At 32.3% G+C, this 19579-nt stretch overlaps 1 protein-coding gene across 2 annotated transcripts; it reads left to right on the top strand.

The window, feature by feature from the left end:
- Positions 1-3591: 3591 nt before the first annotated feature.
- On the top strand, positions 3592-11899 carry LOC11430926 (E3 ubiquitin ligase PQT3-like). 2 transcript variants are annotated; one of them, XM_024784607.2, is made up of 16 exons: positions 3592-3821; positions 4105-4281; positions 5118-5214; positions 5409-5490; positions 5577-5743; positions 6334-6413; positions 6581-6637; positions 6740-6896; positions 6973-7121; positions 7314-7478; positions 7573-7878; positions 7962-8003; positions 8121-8352; positions 8641-8787; positions 9293-9368; positions 11363-11899. In XM_024784607.2, exons 2-16 carry the CDS (start codon positions 4116-4118, stop codon positions 11774-11776), a joined length of 2337 nt encoding a protein of 778 aa, XP_024640375.1. In that variant the 5' UTR covers positions 3592-3821; positions 4105-4115; the 3' UTR covers positions 11777-11899. The 2 variants fall into 2 exon arrangements, with proteins under 2 accessions (XP_024640375.1, XP_024640376.1); XM_024784608.2 differs by lacking the exon at positions 4105-4281.
- Positions 11900-19579: the final 7680 nt, after the last annotated feature.

The following is a 19579-nucleotide window of genomic DNA, read 5'->3' as shown; positions in this document are numbered from 1 at the left end:
ATCAGAATGAAACAAAATTGTATACCGCATCTTCAAATACAATTCAAAAGGAAAGAAGTCTTTGTAGCAATTTTTTATAAGCGGTGGCTGATTTTGCTTATTTTTCCTTTGGAACAATTTTTTTTACAAGATACGTTATTCAACCCGTGCGAAGCACGGGTTTGTAACTAGTATCTATAGAAACACATGTATTATTTGTTATGATTTGACTAAAATGTTCATCATGTTACAATGTCAAAAGTGTATGGTCTAACACAACAAACACAAAAATAATTCGATGTACTTATACATCAATCAAAGTTCCTAATGCTCTATTGTTTTTGCCATAATACAGTCTAACCATAGCCCTACCTCTTATAGAGATGAATTTTGGTATTTTTTGCTGGTTTATTCCATAGGAAATTGATTACTCCTTCCGTCCCATTTTACCTTAGTTATTGACTCATTTCACACTTATTAAGAAAAAGTGTATAAGTAAAAGAGAAAGAAAAATGGTTTTGAGTGCCCTTATTAATCATTGGTGCATTCTTCTTTATCATAAATGTAAAGTAGAATATATTGAATGAGAGTGGTGAAAATAGTATTAATTAGAGTTATAATTGAAAAAAAGTAATTAATATTATATTGAAAAGTGAAATAGGTCAATTTTTCTGGAACAATATTTTTTTTGCAAATGGCTCAATTATTACGGAACAGATGGAGTATTATTTATTTTTTTATTTATTCAATTATACATATTATACAAATGAATCTTTGTTTCTATTAGATAAATTTTATAAGTGAATATTTGTTTATATTAGAGATGATTTATTAAAAATAAATGAACCTTCGTTACTTTTTATTTGACAAAATATTTGTTATTATTAGATATATTTTATAAACGATGAATTGGTTTTTTATTAGATTCCAATTTTTTTTTGTGGCTTTCTCCATAAGAAATCTGATTATTATTTAGTTGTACATATATATTTTACAAATGAACATTTGTTTCTATTATATATATTATTATTATTGAATATTGATAAAAAAAAATTAGTCATTGATTCATAAAAAATAAATGAATCTTTGTGTCCTTCCATATGTTACAACCCCATTTGTCTCTCTCCTTATAAATAAACCTCTCTTTAACCCAATATTTAGAAAACACTTTCAATGGGTTTAGTTTAGTCAATCCTCTTACTCTCTCTTTAGAGAGGTGATTTATGGTAGACTTGGTGATGATGATTCTTCTTCTTTCGATCTCTGATTTGCTTGGTGCTGGTCGGGAACCATTACATCCACAGTTTCCGTAGAAACTTTCCCTTAGTAAATTGGACCCCGTCTTGCATCAATCGAATCAGAGGTCGCGGTGAATGTTTATGTGGTGATAAACAAGTTTTGTATTTCTGAGAGAGTCTCAATTACATATATATTTTTATATTGAGCCATTATGAACTGACATGTTGTTTCTTTGTTGTTATTGTTAGTTGATGTGTTCTCGAAGGAAACTATGATGAGTTAGTTTGCCGCTTCAACCAGAATGGATGAAGGATTTTTATCTAAACTAGTGAAACGTTTGAGCTGGTAGAACATTCCTTAGTTTGTTATTTTTTGTTATTAGTTTTAATAATTTCAAATTCTCATCTTCTCTGGAGCCTCTCCTGCTCGAAAAGAGCTTTCCCTTTTGTGTCATCTATCATGTAGTTTTTATTGTTTTTAACCAATATATTTAGAACTTTATTAGTTGTAGACCTTATTTCCTTGTTATAATAATCTCTTATATTTACACTAGAATTAAATGATAATAATTAAGTATACTAACTTTTTTTAATTCAATCTAAGCTAAAGCAGAAAAACAAACTGATAAATCCGTGATGGATGAAGCATTTTCTTAGAACTATGTCTTGTTAAGTCTTAACGATGAAATTTTACAAAGTGAAGAGTAGAGATAAAAAAGAGAGTAATTTAGAGTAGTAAAGATGACCCTAGTGTCTTGAAAAATATGTGAAAAAGCATAACAATAAAACACATGAACATAAGAATCACAATAATTTTACTATTTTTTTTTAAATCATTATTGTAAATAATCAGTATAGAATTTTTTTAAATCTATTTTCTAATTCTTTTTAACTGTCTTTCCACTTTTTAATAATACCGCCTAACCCTAGCACTACCTCCTTATAGAGATGAATTTTGGTATTTTTATGCTGGCTTTCTCCATAGGAAATTGATTATTATTTAGTTTTTTTATTTATTCAATTATACATATTTTACAAATGAATCTTTGTTTTTATTAGATAAATTTTATAAGCGAATATTTGTTTATATTAGAGATGATTTATTAGTCCTCGATAGCTTATCTCAATTCATAGGACAATGCATAATATATACAAGGTCCGGGGTTCAAACCTCGACCACCACAAAAAAAAGATGATTTATTAAAAATAAATGAACCTTGACTAAATATTGTTACTATTAGATATATTTTGTAAATGATGAATTGGTTTTATTAGATTTCAATTTCTTTGTGTGTCTTTTTCATAAGAAATCTTATGATTATTTAGTTTTTTTATTTAGTTGTACATATTTTCCAAATGAATATTTTTTTCTATTAAATATATTTTAATATGGAATATTTATTAAAAAATAATCTTTGTGTCCTTTTTTTTTTTGAAAAAATATTTTTCTCTATTAGATGTTTTGATAAAATAATAATTGGTTTTTATTAAAATTATAATTTTTTTTGGTGCCTTTTTCCATAGGAAATATAATAATTATTCATTTTTATTATATATGATTATAAAAAATAAACGAATCTTTGTTACATTTGTTTTTTTTTTTTGGGTTAGGTAGCCTAGTGCCTAGAATTGACCTTATAAGGTGAATAAGTTCGGTGTCCGGAGCATAGCTCATTTGGTAGGACAATGAATTTTATATGTTTTTACTAGAACCTTTCTAACTATTGGATATATTTTGAAAATTAATTAATTTTTTTTTGGTGCCTTTTTTGATGAATTCATTTTTTCTTTAAATAATAATAATTGGTTTTATTAATTTATTATGCAGACTTGTGTTACTTTGTTTAAAGTAACGTTCAGGATCTTCACCAAAAAAATAAAAGTAACGGCAGGATATGTGCCAAAAGCAAAAGGCAGTGTCCAATTAACAAAAATATTAAACTGGGCCTGGACTGGCTGGTGTGGCACTTGTCACAGTGGACCTAAAGCTCCTGGATTACCGTGATCTGTTACAACCTACAATGATGATTATGAACATGAATACTCATTGGTTATTGAAGAAATGAGCCCGAACCAAATATTCAGTGTTTTCCGATAGCTGTTGGGATAGGGTGAACAGGAAAATTAAGGAGAAAAATAAGAAAAAATTGGTGTTTAAATTTTATATAGAACTATAGAAGGGTAAAATAGGCAATTCAAGTAGAATGTAGGGGTGAAGGTAAATATGTTGGGGTACAGGGTCAAATTTCCACACACATATATAACTCACCTTGAAAGGGCTGAAAAGGGTCAACCGCGGGTTGGGCTGTGTGGTGCTTTTGGGTCCGAACCCGGCCCGTTTTCCACCTGTAATATCGTATATATATCGCATCCTACCCACACGTCATTCTCATCGTCTCTAACCACATATTTGCGATTATTCAAATAATCGCTTCTGATTATAAAGCTACCGTCACAAGGAAAAGCGATTATTCGCTATTCACGTTTCAAGCTTCCGTCATCGTTCAGAGAGGTTTTCTCCGGTTCCTTCATCGAAGGCACCAAGATTCCATTTCATCACCAAACCCTAACCCGTTGCTGTTGCTTCTCGCGGTTTCTGATTCGGTAGGGTTTCGCTTCGCTGGATTTGGATTCCATTGTTGTTGATGCTCTCAAGATCATTCAAGACTCCGTTTCTTATCGTTCTTGAAGAATTTTAGATTTATTTTAATCGTTCTGGTGGTTCGATTTATTCGATCGTAACCTAGATAGAAAAAAAAATTAGAAAGAAAGAGATTTGATATATTGTACCGATTGATTTGTTTTAATTTTCACGATTATTAATTTTGTAATTTATTTTCAATTTTGAAGAGATTTATTGATTATTGTTTTTCTGTTAATTCAATAGAGTATTCTACAATGGCGGTGTATTATAAATTTAAGAGTGCAAAAGATTATAATTCAATTCCAATGGATGGTCCTTTCATATCTGTTGGTACATTGAAACAAAGTATATTTGTATCCAAGCATTTAGGAAGGGGTACTGATTTTGACCTTCTGGTCACCAACGCTCAGACCAATGAAGGTCGGTTCTTATTTCGATCTCAATTTAACTTTTTTCATCGTTAGGGGTTAATAATAATTTTGATTAGTGTTTTATGATTTATTGATTTTCTTCATTAGGGTTCATAATCTTGATTAGGGTTTATATTTGATGCTTAATTTGTAAACTAAGTTTTAAGTTATGAATCACCGACATGGGCACACGGGACAGTGATACCTCCTCACCGGTAGTTAGGTTAACTTGTAAACTGAGTTTCAAGTTATGAATCACCGACATGGGCACACGAACACGACAGTCACACCTCGACAGCATTAGTTGTTTGAAAGGTTAATCTCGATTAGGGTTTATATCTGAATGAATCGGATGTAATCGGTGTCAGACAGACACTGGCACCTTTGATTAGAGGGTGTCTGTGCTATAGAAGTTCTGAGTGTTCTGTTGTTGAAGGGTGTACTAGTGTTCATCTTTGCAATATCGTATTCATGCACATGTATTTCAACATAATTAAAATTTTCAAATCATACTGTGATGGAAGGGAGTTCATCAGTATTCCCTTTTTCAATAACTACACTTTAGACTATAAAGTTGCAATCTTTTCTTGTGCCAAGTACAAGTTTTCACTAGCCCTATCTGTCATAACTGCAACAGGTTTAATTTGAGTTCACTTATAATAGAAATAAAAAGAAAACAATTACAATTAAGGCATAAAAATTGACCTGGAAGATGTAGTTAGGCTGCAATGTAGTTGTGTATTAGAAGCACCTAACTTTGCTGCGAAATTTGTACTATCATAGTGGTTTTATTAGGCTTCATGAAATAGCACATTTACAGTGTTTTATTGTCTTTTGGAATTTCAGAATATCATGATGAAGAAATGTTGATTCCTAAAAATACGTCAGTGTTAATTCGACGGGTTCCAGGACGGCCATGTTTACCGATTGTTACTGAAAAAAAGTACTTTCTCAAACCTTTAATCTCATTACTCTTGTTTGATTTGTTTACAAATAATCATGCATTGTGTATGTAACTGTATAAATAGGCAGTCATCAATTTGTCATACTTTGGCAAAATTAGAAACTGTATTGTTCATTTGTGAAATAAAGTATGTTGTCTGTTCTTGAGTTGTAACTGTATTTTGCTATTTGCAGACAAGAGTTTGAAAATAAGGTTGTGGAAACTGAACCTGAGAATAGTACCTTACCGGCAGATTATACATCTTCCATGCAATATGTAAGTCTCTTTTTTCATTTCATTTTTTTATACAAACAATTCATATTCATTTCCTAATAAATTGATAACTTTGGACCATTGAACAGCCTGAAAATTTGGATTGGGATGAATTTGGCAATGATTTATATTCAATACCTGATCAACTGCCCGTTCAATCAAGCACCATGATTCCAGATGCTCCTCTAACTAGCAAAGCTGACGAAGACAGTAAGATTAAGGCCTTGATTGATACTCCTGCACTGGATTGGCAACAGTGAGTAGATTATCCTCCTTTACCTGGTGTTTTGTTTGGTGCATAGAATGAATTACAAGTATAATCAATAGATGCATAAAGAAAAAAATTCAAATTCAAATTATTGTCTATGCTATGTGTGGATCTAATATGGGTGAAATTGATGAAGTCAAAACGATGGGATGGGATAAAACTACTATAAAATAAGTTCGGACGTTTCATAATGCAATGGAGAAAAATATTCTTTACATTGTTTTGAGATGTTAACTAAATGTAATCATTATAAATTCCTTCTTCACTCATTCCATTTTGCCCATCAAATGGAGTTACAAACCATATTTATTTTATTAATATACTTATTTTTTTCCTGTGGGGGTTGGGGTAAGAGGCATTTGATGCAACAAAATGAGTTTTATCCAAACAATGGTAACTAATAACATTCTACTCTGATTTCGTTTATTTTATCAAATCCAAACATAGTCGTCTAAGAAAACCTCATTCCCAACGAAGATTGAATTCCACATGTCAAATATGATTTTCTTTCCATTAAAGCTTCCAAGTTCTGGGCTTTTTGATGTTTTAGGTTGACACCTTCTTTTTCCTGTATGCAGACAAGGTTCAGACTTTGGCGCTGGTAGAGGTTTTCGAAGGGGTGCAGTTGGTGGAAGGATTGGGGGTGGACGTGGTTTTGGTGATTTTCTTTCTCTCTCTCTCTCTCTCTCTCTCTCTCTATATATATATATATATATATATATATATATATATATATATTATAACATCTATGGGTGATTTTCTTTTTTGAATACAAATATTAACAGTTAATAAACTGATGCCTATATACTTGCTGGGATCTTGCAGGGTTGGAGCGGAAAACACCTCCAGAAGGCTATGTATGTCACAGATGCAAGGTGTCTGGTATGTTCATATTTCTCAACTTTATAACCCATTCTGTTTGCAAAATGCTGGTTACCTGTGTCAGTTAATTTGGCTAACTTGTCTCTTGTTACATCTGTTAAGGACATTTCATTCAGCATTGCCCTACAAATGGTGATTCCACTTTTGACATCAAAAAAGTCAGGCAGCCTACTGGTATTCCTAGATCTATGCTGATGGTAAATCCACAAGGTTCCTATGCTCTACAAAATGGTTCAGTAGCTGTTTTGAAGCCAAATGAGTGAGTACATCTTGATTCTTGTCTGTTCTGTTATATGATGACATGAAATTGAGTTTCATGTTTTCCTTGCAAACAGGGCTGCGTTCGATAAAGAAATGGAAGGGTTGTCATCTACACGTTCAGTTGGTGATCTACCACCTGAGCTCCACTGCCCCTTGTGCAATAATGTCATGAAAGATGCTGTATTGACAAGCAAGTGTTGTTTTAAAAGCTTCTGTGACAAATGTAAGTTTTTATGCTTCTATAATAAATATTTCAGAATTTGAGTATTATACTAGCGTGTCTTTAAAGTTCCTCTTTTTCATTATGCAAGTTTTGAACATTTTACATGTTTTGCTTCTCGGTAACTTTTTTCCGAACTATATATTGTATATTAATTTTTATTTTATACTGAATCATTTTTAAAAATCTTTTCAGGTATTAGGAACTATATTATGTCCAAGTCTGCATGCGTATGTCTTGCAACAAATATTCTAGCAGATGATCTTTTACCAAATAAGACGCTTAGAGATGCCATCCATCGCATATTGGAGTCTGGCAATAGCAGTACTGAAAATGCAGGGAGCACTTATCAAGTTCAAGGTGATTGAAACAATCATGATTTGGATCTTACTTGCACTATTATTGGCTATCGGTTTGTGAAGATAACTTTTTTTTGTTTGATTTTATTTTCCAGATATGTTGTCTTCTCGTTGCCCACAGCCCAAGATACCATCTCCAACTTCATCTGCAACCTCCAAGGGAGAACCAAAGGTTTCACAAGTTAATGAAGGAATGGCAAATATACAGGAAATAGTTGCCGAGAGAAAGGAGGTCTCTGCTACACAGCAGGTATCAGAGCAAGTAAAGATCCCTAGAGCTGCAGTTGTATCTGAAGTTACTCATGAGTCTATGAGTGTAAAGGAACCGGAACCAGCCTCCCAAGGGAGTGCTAAACTGGTTGAGGAAGAAGTGCAGCAAAAGTTGGTCCCCACCGACGGAGGTAATGTAGAATGTGTATATAACCATGCGTTCTTTGTTGATCTTCTGTTGAGGGCATTGTCATTTTATTTATTAACTTTGCAGGAAAGAAGAAGAAAAAGAAGAAAGTCCGTATGCCTGCAAATGGTAAATCTGCTGTTTTTTCTAGTTCTGCCTTACGTAGTGCTGGAACATTTAGTGACCAGGCAATACATTGGCTTTTAGTCAAGTAATAACATTGAACAATCTTTATTTATCATGTAGATTTACAATGGAATAGCTATATGATGCAACCGATAGGCCTGCCGCCTCCTAGCTATAATTCATACTGGAATGGCATGCAACGTTGTTTGGATGGATATATGGGACCATATGCTGCTCCAATGACAATGATGGGTTATGGTCTAGGCCCCTTTGACATGCCATTTGCAGGTGGTCTGCCTCAAGACCCATTTGGCATGCATGGTTACGTGATGCCTGTTCATCCACCTCATAGGTATGACGTTAGCCTTTCCCCTGCTATTGCATTCCCTTCTCCCTGCTCTCTCTCTCTCTCTCTCTCTCTCTCTCTCTCTCTCTCTCTCTCTCTCTCTCTCGCTCTGTGACACTGACACACAGGCGCACACAGGCGCACACACTGTTTGGGGTATGCCTTGTTGAATGCTGAGTAAGGGATTGTAAAGTGAACACCGATAGTGAATGTGGTTACATGTTTGTCTGACTCTATAGAATTGATATTCTCTACAATGCTATTTTCTAATATAATGAATATGACTGTGTTCAGGGATTTTGCTGAGTTCAATATAGGAATGAATGTCCCACCTCCTGTTATGAATATGAATAGAGAGCCTGTTATGAATAAGAATAGAGAGGATTTTGAAGCTCGAAATGCTATTCTGAAGAAGCAGGAAAATGAGAGACGGGTTGAAAGGTACTAATGGAACTTTTCGTGGGTGGCTTTGTTTTGTTCTTATATGCATGTTTAAGCAGTTTGATAGAGTTTTAACTTGCAAGTCAAATATTTGCACCGTTGTAAAATAGCAACATTTAAGACTTTATTATCTGCCTTTTGCATCCTTTCCTTTTTGTACGATTCTCCTACTTTTTGTTTCCCAGCAGTAGTGTATTGGGATTTCGTGTGGAAATTATTCTACAACAAATCTTGTTTATTCCATTTTCCTCTCTTGATAAAGCAGAATATGTTGTGGATTTTCATAAAATAATTGTAAAGCACTGCTTTACACAAGACATTTTTCCATGTCATTAACTACTTACATAGTGAATTTAGTTTCCAACTTTTATGATTGGCAGAGTAACATATTGTAAAAGGATGATAATGTTATCACTATTCTTTTTGCATTTGAACTATGGAGTGCTTAAGAGTCATCGAAGTTTGTCTTATTGCTTTTAATGAGTTTAATTCTTTCATGGAACAGGGACTTATCCAAAGATCGAGAATTTGGTAGAGATGTGAGTAGTGTTGGAGATGTTTCTTCGTCGAAACCAAAAGCAGTATGTACTTTCTATTGTTTTAATTTTCAGCTTATGCGCTTATTAATTTCTGTGGGTTTTCTACCACACGTTTGTCCAGAAACCTCAAGCATGCAAAAGAACATCATTATAGTAGATAATCCCATTTGTTATTTTTTTGGATTTAATTATTGTAGTCTTTGGAAGTTATTTCTCTTGGCTTCATTTATTGTTAATAGTATTTATCTATCAAGTTATATTGCGTGGTTGTTTACGAAATGGTTGAGGGAGCTATTCCGGCTTGTCTCACCTATTTTATGGTCAACAGCAACTAATGGTTAAAAGTGGGTAAAAGAAAACGTTGATGATGAAATATTGGATAACTGCATTGCTGCATATGATAATGGTGCAGTGCTGTTATAAAATCTTGATTCGCCGTTTCAAAATCTCTTGTGACCATTTATTCAAACCATGGTTTATGGGCATGATTTGAAGCATTTTATCTCTGTATTGTAATTGGGTTAACCGTTAAAGTTTTAATTGATTCATCGAAGATCATTGTTTGTCTTTCTGTACATGGTCCAGATGATAATCAATTTTCACTGTTGTGGGTGGGGGGGAATAAATTGGTTCAAGTTTTAAATTCCTAGATTTTGGATAACTTGATTTTACTTGTCTGGCAACTGGGTTTCCTAAGTTTAAATCTTTTGCAAATCTGGTGTTGCCATGGCCAGTACTATTATGCTTTCGATGGATAACAAATGGTCTATTAATGTTGGTATAGAATGTCTTTTTTATTTTTAAAAGAGAAGTTATTTCAGAAGTTGATCATGATTACTATTGACTGGAGAAAAGGGTATTAAACTGGTGATTTTAAATTAATCCAAACAATGGGTTTTGTTTAAGGTGGACCACCTTAGCTTTTTTAAACTATATATTTATGTAATTTTTTTAAATCTAAAGTCTTTCATCCTTTTCAAATTGTAAAAACTTTCAAACTCTGTTTTCCATTCAGAGTTCCTAGCCTGAGTTTTTTTTGTCCCTTGCATTCACATTCAGGCTCCCTACGTACGGTATCTTACATTCCTTTATTCCATAGTGTAAGCTTGTGCCCAACTTTTCTTTTTGCTCCTACAAAACTACAAAGGAAAAGTAGGCTTATTTTGAGTTTATGGAAAACAACTTATATAAATAAATAAACTTTTATGTATTATTTTTAAGTCCCTGTTAACGAAAATTGTATCTTCATAAATTGTTTTTGCATTAACTATGTTTACAAACTTATGAATAATACATCAATAAAAACTCCTTTATTTACATAAGCTGTTTTGCATAAGTTTAAAATTAGCCTAATCCAAACTGGACCAAATTCCGAATGCCATATTACATTTCTTCATTCCACCATCTTTTTGTACCATAATTGATCCGCCCCCCCCCCCCCCCCCCCCCCCCCCCCCCCTTCTGATCTAAGTGTTCTTCCATATATCATCTAATTGCATAAGGTTTTTGCTTTCTCACACTCAATTTAATTTCCATCATTAGTTTTCTCCCTTCAAATTTTAGTGTACATGAGGTTGGTCCAATACTCAAACACGCTGAACACCTATAATTTGTTAACGGTTTAACTAAGTAAAACCAAATGTAACAACCATGAGTTTTTTTTTTCTCCTTTGTGGGACAATATTGTGATTAATTAATGTTTTGGTCTACTATGTTTTTTTTTTTTTTTTTTTTTTTTTGTGATGGCCGATGTTTACTATAATTTCTAAATGAGTTATTAAAATTATTGTAATAATTTTTAGCCAAAATGATACTAATAATGAGTTTATGGCAAGAACCAAGCGAGTTTGTGCTGAAAAATAAAATACGAACACATGACACAAATTGTATAAAGTAGTCATGTACAATAAACTAGGTGATTTTAAAGTTGCTTTTAGAATATATTAAATTCCTTTTTTTTTCTTTTCCCAAAGTATATGTTATTATTGTTTTTAATTTAATTTCATATATGATGGTTTTTTCCTTGGTGTGTGCAGAAGTCAAACCCGCCGTCATCAAATGGCTATCATCATCAACACCACCGTCATCAGGAAGAAGAGCCACCACGCCAACGCAAACTAAAATCCGATCGCGACTACGACTCGCATGAGCGGCACCACCACCACAACAACCACCGATCAGAATCATCTGAACCAACAGTAGACCGGAAGCAGAAAAGCAGCATCTTCTCTCGCATGAGCTTCCCGTCCGAAGATGAAGCTGCCATTACTAAAAAGAGAAAGAACGATGCTTCTTCTTCATCTCCCGCAACATCAAACGGTTATTACGAAGTGAGAAGAAATAACGACGATTTTGATGATTGCGAAGGCAGCGACGATGATGATCGACATTTCAAAAGGAGACGGTCGAGGTATGAGTCGGTCGATAGGAGAGAGAGGCAGCGACGATAATTTTATTTGATTTGATGGCATAATTCAATTATTTTGCCAATGTAATTTGTTTTTTTTTTATACAATCGACATTGTAATTTTATGTTTGTTCAATTCAATGAAAGTCTACTTTTTTAATTCAAATTCGTCTCCTATTCCTTTTTCTACTTCTGTCCATTAGTTATGTACCAACGACGCAAGAAAAGAAAAACCGAAAAGAATGAGCTAAGCGGTTGCTAATAATTAGGTGACTATTAAAAATGAGTACTGATATATATAAATTATTTAGGATAATTTTGATGACAACTTTTATTTTCTCTCTTTTTATTGGTCCAAAACAATTAAGAGAGGAAAAAAGAAGAGAGATAATAAGAATATAATATGAGAGAGAAAGTTGTAATAAAGTGCACGCATAAATATCAATTCTCTTAAAAATAGAGAAATGATTCACTCGAACAAAAAAATAAAATAAAGAAATGATATTTATATTATCAATTTTAGAAAACTTTTATGACAACATTTTTCCTCTTTTTTTATTGGACAAAAACAATAGAGAGAAATATAAAAAGAGAAAATAGAAACACATATAATTATAAGATAGAAGGTTGTTTCAAAAGTTGCCAAAAAAATAATTGTTCTAAGACCATTTACAATGGTCACAAATATTCAACAACCCTCAACACCCACTTTTTCAATTCTCAACACTCCACATCATTTTCTCTCTCTTAATTCAACACCCATTCAATTTTTACATCTCTAATGGTTTTTTCATTCAACACCCTACCCCACCACCTTTTATTTATTATTCTTATTTAATTTTATATTTTTGTTTTTATAATTACATAAAATTACAATTATCGATTATAATTAAATTAAAATGAAGAAACACTTAACAATTTTTTTTTTTTTGTAAAAATAAAATTTATTTAAATAATTTATTTTTATTTTCTTAACATAAATAAAATGCAATACAACAAACTAAGTACGGGTCACACAAATAGCTTAAAATGCAAGACAACAAACAAAAATTAGACATGTTTTGAGGATTTTGGTTGGGGAATTGATTTGGCTTTTGAGGATGTTGGTTAGAGAATTGATTTGGGTTTTGAGGATTTTGGTTGGGAAATTGTGTAACGCCCACTTTCGTTTAATTATTTATTTAATCGAGTTTAGACGATTATATTATATTTTTATAATATATGTGTGAGTTTTGTTGATTTAAGTTGATTTGGATGATTTGATGTGTTTTGATGATTTGATAAGATTATGAGACTTATTTTATTGTTAAATAAAATAAGATTTGATAAGAAAATAAAAATATTTAGTTGAGGGCTGTTTTGAGATTTTAGAGAGTTTTGGGGGAGAAAGTGAGATAAGATAAGATATTAGGAAGAGATATAAAAAGAAAGACCTAGGTTGTAGAAAATTAGTACGTACGACTGTTTTTGGAGAAAAGGGAGAAAAAACCAGAGAAGAGAGAATCACCTAGGAAAGCTGCGATTTCTTCAAACTAAGGTAAGGGTGAGACTAATAATTCAGTAATGTAAATTGTTATAATTCTGATGAATAATTGACAAAATTAGGATTGATTTAGAAAAGTTTTGAAATTAGGTCAAATCCCTAAAATTGATGATCAACCGGTAAAAGTTGTTTAGATTGATGTAGAAACCGTCATATAACCTTAGAATATGTTTAGGATGAATTCTGGAATTGAAATTAGGCTTAGAACCATGTTAGTTGATGAAATTTGTGTAAACACTGCATTCTGCCCGAGCCAAAGTTCATCGCTCGCCACGCGAGTTACAAGTTGTAGCTCGCCACGGCGAGCAACCCTACTCGCCATAGCGAGCTTGACCAGTGAACATGTCATTTTCCGAGTTTTTGACTTTTGAGTTGAACCTTAGATGCCTTTGAGTACCTTTAGGTGCTTACTATTGATTAGGGAATGATTCAGAACGAGTTTGAACCTGAAACAACCTTAGTTGGAATTCTGGCTTGTACTCGTCATGGCGAGCAGATGCTCTCGCCTCGCGAGCACTTCCAGAACTGAGTGCTTTTGAGGATTGTGAGGCCTGAGTTGTTTTGATAGGTTAGGAAAGGAACTTTAGGTGCCATTGAGACCTATTAAAGATATTGACTGAGAACTGTGAAGCTTTTATGATATGTTAAGTGAATATAAAGTGAATTATGGATTGATTTTATTTACTTGAATTATTATTAAATGATCAAGGAATTGTTGAAAATGAATTGTTATTAAGCTTGATGTGATTTGATTATGCTGCAAATGTTATTTAACCAAGTTGCATGAGTCTGAATTAAGTTGATGATGAACTCCAAATTATTGGATGTATAAGTGATAAGTTGATTAAGATGTTTTGTTGTTAGAGTCCATGCATTAGCATTCATTGAGCTTTGTCCTCACCATGATCGGAGCTTTGTCCTCCACACGATAGGAGCTTTGTCCTCCACACGATTAAAGTATATTAATACAATGATGACGATTGGTACCACATGCATATAAGTGTCTAAGTTGCATTGTCGCATTTGTCGAGTTTTAAAGATGTTTATGTTATTGATGATGATTGAAGTTGTGATTATGCGATAATTGTTTATCAAAGATGCAATGTTGATTAAGATTGATTATGATGTTAATTATGATTTCGAATTATATTGATTAATATTATTGTGTTATGAAATCTCACCCCTTCTGCTTGAAAATGTTGCTCTTCGTATGAGTAACTTGCAGATGATCGTGCTTAGTGTGCAGTTTGCTGTCGTGAGTGGCCTTGCCTCACTGAGTCTTCTAGGTCGCTCTGATACGTAACAGGATTGGGTTTTGATTATGCATGCTTCATTCTCCTACGTGACAACTATGTTAATTTTTATGATGTTGATTAACAGTTGAAATATTTTGATGGGGCCTACGTGCCAAAATGATTTGTTAACTTTCGAAATAATTTTCCGCAGCATTGTTTAAGTAATTTGTTGAAAGTTAAATTGTTATTTAACTGATTTTGGATTATCTTATAATGTGATATCCCGTTTATGCTGTTTACTCTGATAAATGTTTAGAAATTTTCATATTGGGAAAATGGGGTGTTACAAATTGATTTGGGTGTTGATAATTGTTGGGATTTTGGTAGTTAAAAGGGTAATCAGAAGAATTTTGGGTGTTGAATTGATTGTTAGTGAGATCCATTTCACTAAATAAAGACTAAAACTTCAAAAGAAAAGCTAACAATAAGATTAAGAGAGTGAAAAACTTGATTTTTTTCTGTGTCCAAATCAAATGATTCAAGTCTCTATTTATAGGGAAAAAAAATTACGAATTTTGGTAAAAAAAAATAAAATTATTTGCAATGAAATAATTGAGTCCAAATTATTAAGAAGATAAAAATTCAAGTAGCCAATCAAAACATGCCAAGTGTCACAACATTATCCATTTCTCTCTTCCTCTCTCCGCGTCCGAATTCGCCCACGCGCCCTGTCGGCATGTGTAATGCACGCGCCTGTTTTGACAAATCCGAGCGCGCCACACATCTCTGTGGCCAGACTTTCAACATATTGTATTTGTTCAACACCTCTCTCCTCCAACTCAGATTTTTCCCAATTCAACAACCCCCTACAATGATTCAACATGTTGAATTGCAAATTCAACATCCCATTGCACATGGTCTAATAACATTTCTCTTAAAAAATAATACATAGTGTTCCTTTTAAAAAAGAATAAAAAAATATTAGTGTCATATGTGTACCATTTAGACTGCATATATAAAACTACCGTCCTCCTTTCTCAAATTTTACTCAAATTCTCCTATTTACACGATTTCTCCTTTCTGTCGTCTCAACCTCCACCTTTTTAATTCCCACACCAAGACACATATATAACTTACGCAAAAACACTACTTCCTATTTCTCATAATTATTTTCTCTTTTAACATTTTTTCATTTTCTCAAAATAATTGTCATTTTACAGTACTAATGCATCATTTATTATTTTCTTTTAATATTATACTCTTATTTATTGAATTTCATCCAACTTAACCACTCCATTAACTACAATTAATAATGGTGTTTTAGTAAATACTACTAATTTTACAATTGAAATGAACACAATTAATTATTTCTTTGATAATCGTGCATAAACCTTAAACCATTTGAAGGAGAAAAAATGTAATTTTTATTTTTATTTTCACCCAAGAGGTATATGACCATGGTTATTAAGATTTTAGAGTGTACCCGAAGTGGCTTCTCAGTTTGAAATATCATCATTATCATCTAAAATTTCCTTCTTTTCCTATTATCTAGTGAACAACATTTCTCTGTTTTAATTTCACTACTTTCTACTGCTACTGTACTTGAAACTATTTATTTTCTTATACCATTTGTGAAACTAAGGTTGCAACAATCATGTTTCTCCAATACATTTTCTGTAATGTGCCCTTAATTCTGTGTGGCCGATTGAAAGTGACCCTAAATATATGTGTTTTGAGTTCTAAAAGACATTACTTTTTTGTCAAGTTTGAATCCAAACCTTAGTTTTTTTTTTTTTTTTTGAAGGACCAAACCTTAGCTTTCTGTTTATGAATTAATTAGTCGAAGCCTATTTTAATGCTTTTACAATGATTTTGAGATATCAAAACACTAGCATGTACTTTGAAATGCGGTTTCTGTCCTATGGTGTGATAAGTGGTATTCAAATGTATTTTCCCAATCATTATGATAAGTTCTGTTAAGAACTTTGTTTACACCATTGTCTATGTTTTCAAATGTAGTGTTATTTTTTTGTGTGCTTTCCATCCATCTAGCCAATTTTGCTCTGTCAACGAAAGCACTACCTTGTTGAAATGAAAAAGAAAGTTTGATTTTAGGTAAAAAGCGAACCCTTGCGTTGCTTAACTTACATGGGTATACTAGAATCACGGTGACTCATTTTAATTGATTTTGCAGAAGTTATAAGTGTATTTTTCGAAAAATCACGATGGATCACCATAATTGTGACACGCCATAGTGATACCAAACCTACACTCAAGAGAATCTCTTAAAAGGAGGGGAAAATATAGAATTTTCATTTTGATTCTTAGATTACATTGTTGAAACTGAAAAGATACATATTCTTCAATTGAGAGCTCTGATTAGACTACTCTTAATGCCAACCTCATTTTGGGACATTTGAGATAATTACTACTTACATGGACATAGACAGACCTAATAATAAAAAGGAAGGGGAGGGGAGGGGGTGGATTAAGCATTTCCAAAAGAGGATGGGAGTGAGTTACTGCTGTCTTCATTTGTGATCGAGGAGGAGGATGCATCAGTATTGTTCTTCTTCTTCTCTGCGAAGAAATCATAGAAAACAACCACTTTTAAACTTGAAGCTGAGTTCTTCTTCTTCGCCTCACCTCTCCTCTTATCTTCTTTTTCTTTACAAATAAGACGAAGAAGGACATGGAGAAGAGTGAAATGAAGTGTGTCTTCATTTAAAAGATGAAGAAGAATAAGACGACATTTGTTTGCGTTGAGTGGCGCAAACTATACTCAAATATTCTCTTTTCACTTTCACGTTTTCTCCTAACTATCCTTTCTTTAACTCTTTCATTTCTAAGTTTGTACATATGAGTTGATAGCTGTAGAATTGGTTAGTTGAATTTTTAATGTATGGTAAATTTAATTGTTAAATTACATGATGAATGTTTGTGAAATACTAGCATAAAAGGAATTTTTAGCTTATATTTAGATTTTTTTTAATGAAGAGGATAAGCGTAGAATTGAGAAGAAATCTGAGTTATAAATTCAAACGGTAGTTGAAGTATCTTAAAAAAAAATGTTATAAACTAGTAAAAAAAAATCGAAATGCGAAAAATTTCCTCATGATTGTCTAGCAAAACGATATCATTAAGTATTGACCCGTGTATCTGAGCCAAGACGTAATGCAATCTTTTATTTCGTTTGTTATGAAATTTGGACGTGTGTAATTTTGCAATGACCCTGATTTCGGATTTCGTTAGATACATTCTATGTCATATGTAATTTTACCAACACACACACGTTTTTTTTATGCAACAAATAGTTGCTTCTCATTTTCACGGCAATGTCATATGTAGACGTGCGACTGCGACAAAATAAAAATATTGTTATTGAATAGATCGATCTTTTTTAATCATATAAATTATAAGTCATCTATTATAAACTTTAAAATTGGAATTACCAGTCCCGTGATCATAGCTCAGTTGGTATGATAATGCATTATTATATGCAGGGGTCGGGGTTCGAACCCCGGACACCTCACTTATTCATCTTATAAGTTGAATTATCATCAGGCTACCTGACAAAAAAAAATAGAATTGGAATTACCAACTGTGTTAATTTATTTATATGAGTTTCATTTCATTTTGTAATTTACTACTTTACGTGATCGATATACGGTCAATTTTATGATACACAAGTAAATAGATCTTATCTGTAGATAAATAAAATGATGATAATTGTAGAGGAAAACTCAGTCACAACATTTTATCAATTGAATTAAAATTTATAGATCATGTCTAAGTTTATTTATTTATTTTTGTCAAGTAATCTAGTGATTAGATCTCACACATTTTAAATGCGAAGAAGTGAGGTGTTCGGAATTCGAACCCCGACCACTTGATGTAGGATTTTTACATGTCATAAAACTATTTACACGTGACTATAATAGGATCGTTTCCGCATGGAGTTGCGCGTATCTTAAGCATTTCAACATCATTTATTATATTAAGTGTTTGGGTATAAAAGTTTGTTTGTTTAAAACTATTTTTAACTATTTGACATAAAATATTGAGATTAAACGTGAAAGTGACACTTGACATAAAAAAATCTTACTTTATATATTGCTTTGATCTTAAATGACACAGACACCGCTACATTTCACATTTTAATTTTAGACAAACTCGATGTAATGGAATCATGGACTAAAATCTTCACCGTAGGGCCTTTACCTTGCCTTGACTATCCTGTCGGAGCGGGAAAGAAGGGTGATCTGTTTTTCAGAAAAAAAGATGGTGGATTTAAATTCCCAAACGATTGAGGACATTGGTGTTACAGCCGAAATATTATGTTGTAAGATATTAATTCATAAGGAAAGCCTTCTTCCATTTGAAGGAGAAAATATCTAATTTTTCTTTTTATTTTCACCCAAGTGGTATATGACTATGGTTATTAAGATTCTAGAGTGTATTCGAAGTGGCTTCTCAGTTTCAAATATCATCTAAAAATTTCTTCTTTGTTTTAAATGTTTATGAGAATGATCTTATTCTATTATATATTGAGTGGCCTGTCATGTTTTTTTTTTAGAAATTTATATATTTAGATAACATTATTATATAATGAGCAACATTTCTCTGTTTTAATTTCATTACTTTCTAATTCCATAGTTATAATATCTAAACCACTATGCTTAATCAGGTTCTTGCTTATGAGGTCATTATTCTTCTGCTATTGCATTTGAAACTATATATTTATTTCCTTATACCATTTGTAAAACTAAAGCTGAAACAATCATGTTTCTCCAATACATCCTTTTGTAATGTGCCCTTAATTCTGTGTGGCCGATCGAAAATAAACTTAAATATATGTGTTTTGAGTTCCAAAAGACAATACTTTTTTGTCATGTTTGAATCCAAAATGTCACTATCTGTTTCTGAATTAATTAGTCAAAGCTTATCTTGTTGCTTTTACAATGATTTTGAGATATTAAAACACTAGTAATTTCTGTTATATTAGTTTTCAAATTTATATTACATTTCCAACTCATTTGTGCAGCATGTACTTGTGGCTAATATTACT

This window comes from Medicago truncatula, chromosome 5 (assembly GCF_003473485.1).
Source record: "Medicago truncatula cultivar Jemalong A17 chromosome 5, MtrunA17r5.0-ANR, whole genome shotgun sequence".
NCBI lineage: Eukaryota > Viridiplantae > Streptophyta > Magnoliopsida > Fabales > Fabaceae > Medicago > Medicago truncatula.
Note: the sequence above shows the minus strand (reverse complement) of the source record. Positions and strands in the feature narration are given on the sequence as shown.

Excerpts from the sequence above, each read along its gene's own strand:
- LOC11430926 (XM_024784607.2), top strand. The coding sequence starts at position 4,116 with ATGGCGGTGTATTATAAATTTAAGAGTGCAAAAGATTATAATTCAATT. Across the intron at positions 5,215-5,408 it reads CCGATTGTTACTGAAAAAAA|ACAAGAGTTTGAAAATAAGG; the intron begins GTACTTTCTCAA and ends TGCTATTTGCAG. Across the intron at positions 6,638-6,739 it reads TCACAGATGCAAGGTGTCTG|GACATTTCATTCAGCATTGC; the intron begins GTATGTTCATAT and ends ACATCTGTTAAG.